This window comes from Lynx canadensis, chromosome X (assembly GCF_007474595.2).
Source record: "Lynx canadensis isolate LIC74 chromosome X, mLynCan4.pri.v2, whole genome shotgun sequence".
Classification (NCBI taxonomy): domain Eukaryota; kingdom Metazoa; phylum Chordata; class Mammalia; order Carnivora; family Felidae; genus Lynx; species Lynx canadensis.
Window position 1 is genome coordinate 72,393,092 of NC_044321.2, and position 4,457 is coordinate 72,397,548.

The following is a 4,457-nucleotide window of genomic DNA, read 5'->3' on the forward strand; positions in this document are numbered from 1 at the left end:
TTTTGATGGAAGATATATGTGGACAGGGAAATGGCAAATGTGAAAGAAGATACTACTTTACCATTTGTTGTGCTTGTGCCTTTGTGCCCTGTGCAAAGCTCTCTGGTAAGCTGAGTTTTAAGGGACCTCCTCTTCACACTAATTTCAACCCCAAAATCGCAGGATCTCATTACCCTGTAACCAGTTGCATGGTATTGAAGAGGTGAAAGCCTGAGACATCTATTTTAAAAAAATGCCACATCTAAGAGTGTGACCTTCTCCCAAGTCAGGCGGAAGGTGGGCCTGGGTCACTTGTTCATCCTAGGTCATTTGCCCATCCTACTCTTGGAAGTGAAAGCAACAGCTTATATAGATGTATTTTCTCAGTGAGGCACTCCTTCCCTTTTTCCCCTTCTGCCCTATCCCCACTACCTCCCATCCTTTTCATTCCCCACCCTCTTCCCTTTCCCCTCAAGCCCTTTCCCTTCTTTATCCACTCTCCCTTCCCTTCCAACCACCCTCTTCTCCTTCCATCCTCCTCTCCCTCTTCCTTCTCCTTTTCCCTCCCCCTCTACCCTCTCTTTCTCCTCCCCCTTAGCCTTCCTCCTCTGTCCCATTTCTCTCCAATCATTTGAATGTGTATCTTCCAAAGAAGAGCTAAGATCTGGGAAACAAATCAGAATGTGAGTAATAGTTATATATTTCTTAAATTTCCCCTTTTCTCAGTATTTTCCACTTTTTTGAGAAGACCTACATTTTTTATAATTAGGAAAAAATGTTAGATTTTTATAGCATGATACACTTTATTTGACATTTTAGGATGCAATAGAACATGAAAAAATATCAATTGATATAAAGTGATCATCTTAGGGAAAGATAAAGTAGAACATATTACAAAGAAAATGTGGTTAGTAACCTCAGTTTACAATTACACAGTATAATATGAGGAAACTTCTAAAAAATACCATGTCACTAACACTTCAGTGGTAAACAATAACTTAATTATTAATTTATAGACCACTATGTCACATAAATAAGCTCACAGTCATATCATATATGGTCTCGATGGACATTCTTAAATGTATGCTAATCTTTTTTAAGCAAATTTCACTGTTAAGCTGTTCTAATCACTGTAAGTACCATATTTCTATAGCAAAGTAATGAAGGCACAGCTAGTGCAAGCAGATTTAAACTTTTAGTCTTCCAGGCTGGAAATAAAAAAACACTTGCGTTGGTACTTCAGGAACTGTTTTTTTCAAGCAAATATTTGTCTCAATTGACAATTCTGACAGTTTTCACAGCTACATTCTAATAGGAACATGACAAAAAGACTTCACAAAAATCAGAACTTTATAGCACAAAATGAGCATGCTTTAGATAACTGCAACATTTATATATTTTGAAGAATATTACACTACAGGGGCGCCTGGGTGGCGCAGTCGGTTAAGCGTCCGACTTCAGCCAGGTCACGATCTCGCGGTCCGTGAGTTCGAGCCCCGCGTCGGGCTCTGGGCTGATGGCTCAGAGCCTGGAGCCTGTTTCCCATTCTGTGTCTCTCTCTCTCTCTGCCCCTCCCCCGTTCATGCTGTGTCTCTCTCTGTCCCAAAAATAAATAAACGTTGAAAAAAAAATTTAAAAAAAAAAAAAAAAAAAAGAATATTACACTACAACAGGCTAGATAAACTGATACTTAGACACTGTAAGACCATTTTCAGACTACCAAGAAAATATGAAAACACAAGACTATAAGGAATGCTAGTGTTGAGGCTATAGAGCAGCGCCCCCCTCCCATCTCGCCTAAGGCTATATAAACCTGCTTCACTTCTGATTGAAGTTTTGAGATTCTTGAAAATTCTTTCAAGCAGCTTCTTTTTTTATTTTCGATATTTCCTGTTTCCATAATTTGTACTATCTTCATAGGTACATTTGACTTCTCCTGTATAGTAATAGATCGATTTCAGGATGACATTATCATGTAAAGTTTGACCAATTTCAAAGTCCTCATCAAGGATAGCATCTTCTCGTGGCTCTAGCTTTCCAATCTTAGGAATCTCAGGAGGGCTAAAGAAATTGAAGAATGATGCATTAGGAACCACTCTTGGCTGACTTTCAATTTCTCCAGTAGCAGTTGTTCGACTCTGGGTGGTTGTCACAGTAACATCCTTTCCTCTTCTCCAATCTATTTTACAGCCCTTGCAATCTTGGATTTCCCATCCCCAAGAGAAGAAGGGATCCTTGTGATCTGGTTTTGACTTTATTATATACGTCTTGGTCAGCACCTCATTTCTGAAGTATGGATTGGGTAGAAAATAAAATTCAAATGTGTAACTTATAGGCTGGCCAGGTTTTGAGAACTTTAGGCTAATATCTGACAAGAACTTCAGAATGGGTGCATCATACTTCTGAATCATGGGCCCGAGCTTGTTAACATTCTTTAAAACAGTCAGCCAATAGTCAGGAATGCCTTTAGGATCTTTTTTAGGCTTTCCCTTACGAGCTCTTTTAAGATTCACTCTTTCTTTAGGCCTGGCCCCAGGAATTCTTTTAGGAGCCTCTATTATGGCAGCCTTTGCCTTAGCTTCCGTGGCTCTAGTCTGTTCTTTATCTTCTGCCTTTACCTGAGGGTCTACTTTAGGGTCTTCTTTCACTTCAGGCTTTGTCCCCAGAAAATCTTTAGACTCTGCTTTTTCTTCAGCCTTTGTCTCAGGAATTTCTTTTGGAACCTCATTTTCTTCAGCCTTTACCTCAGGTTTTCCTTTAGGCTCGTTATCTTCTTCCTCACCCTCTAAAGCAGGCATTTCACTAGGGCTGTCTTCCTGCACCTCCTCATCACTGCTGAACACCTCATCCTCTGAATTCCACTCATATTCTTCTTCTGTAGGTTCATATTCTGCATTGATTATTTGAAATCGCCGATCGTATAGAGGCTTATTGAGTTCGGCATATTTTCTTTCGAGATCGTGAATTGCCTTTAAGAACAGGATGTCTACCTTGTCACATTCATCTTGAATATTTCTGAGCGCCTGCACACGATTTCTAACGGCCCGAGGCAGCCTATCCACGAAACTTTTACCCAAAGGAGCCCGTCGTGCTTTTCTGGAAGGCCCAGATAACCTCCTCTTTCTATATAAGCGGCTGCGGCCGCTGCTGCTGCTGCTGCTGCTGCTGCTGCTGCTGCTGCAACTAGTGCTGTTGCTAGAGCTACTGCAGTCAGATTCCTCCCCAGAATCACTAGAGGAGCTAGCCATCTTCTCTTCAGCAACCTTTTGGGCGGCAGGTTCCGAAACCGTGTTAAGATCCGCTTCTGCCATTTTGCAACCCTGCAAACCTCTTAATGTGGTGACTACCGCTGAGACCGCGCGACCAGAGATGGGCAGAAAATGACTCACGGATGCTTGGGTGGTGGCGGAGGCCGAGGCTGAGGAGGTGGCAGCGGCGAAGGCAGCAGTAGCGCAGGACGGGGTTAAGCTGGGCTGCTGTGATCCCGCAGAGGTGGAAGCCGCAGTAGAGGCCTGGGCAAGAGCGGCGGTGGCAAGGACTCTTACAGCAGCTGCGGCGGACAGAGGAGTGCCGCAGTCTAATGGCGCAGTGTAAGACCCCAAGATCTCTTCACGGTTTAGATCGCGAGCTCCCACCCCTTGCGGACCCACCTGCAGTCAATTTAGTTCCCAGTGTGCCTTTTAGCTCTCACCTCATTTGCTGGGCAAACTTGATTGACAATGTCTAAGCCTATTGAATGACCAAACGCACGCGCCGCTCTCCAGGCTCCGCCCACCTTCCCAGACGCTGCCTGGTAGCTGAGGCACACACTCGTGGAAGACGTTTATTTCCCCTGAAAATTATATCTTTATAGTTTTATAATTCAAAAAATAAAAATAAAAAAAGCTTAGATATGAGGTAAAAATACTATCCATGGTTCCTAACAAGGGAAGAGGAGTATCTTTCTCCTATCATTTCATCTTGAATTCCCGTTTGGTTTGTCAGGAGCCTCTTGACAAAAATCTGTTTTTAAAAAATTGGATGAAAATACTTCAAATGGCATCATTGGGTAATGTGAATATGGAATTTTTTAAAACTATATCTAAATATCCTATTAGCGTGTATTTTTACACTGGAGAGAAAAGGGAGTCGTTTATTGGCAAAGGGGGGAGGGGCTAGAAAGCAGGCATATTGAGTTCCACCTAACAGTTTTTAGTAAGTACTATCTGTGGTGTTGGGCAAGCCTGATTTATATCCATCTACAAGGGTGGCGATGCTGTGAGTCAGTTAGACTATTTTTACTGTATTTCTTTTTTTTTTAACTGGCATATAATATACTCCAATCTTGCTACCGACTTGCCTCTAGCTGTTCTCAAAGCTTGCAACAACCTTGTAGATGAAGTGCAAGGACATTCAGATGTTAAGTAGTAGTATTTAAAAGCAGACGGTTTGCTCTATACTTTTGTGGAGCAGTTTTCAATTCCATTAACAACAGGATG

General features: G+C 42.2%; 1 protein-coding gene across 1 annotated transcript; it reads right to left on the reverse strand.

Annotated features, from left to right (window-relative positions):
* Positions 1-1,637: 1,637 nt before the first annotated feature.
* NAP1L3 (nucleosome assembly protein 1 like 3) lies at positions 1,638-3,371 on the reverse strand. The gene has a single exon (XM_030306139.2). It carries the CDS (start codon positions 3,288-3,290, stop codon positions 1,854-1,856), a length of 1,437 nt encoding a protein of 478 aa, XP_030161999.1. The 5' UTR covers positions 3,291-3,371; the 3' UTR covers positions 1,638-1,853.
* Positions 3,372-4,457: the final 1,086 nt, after the last annotated feature.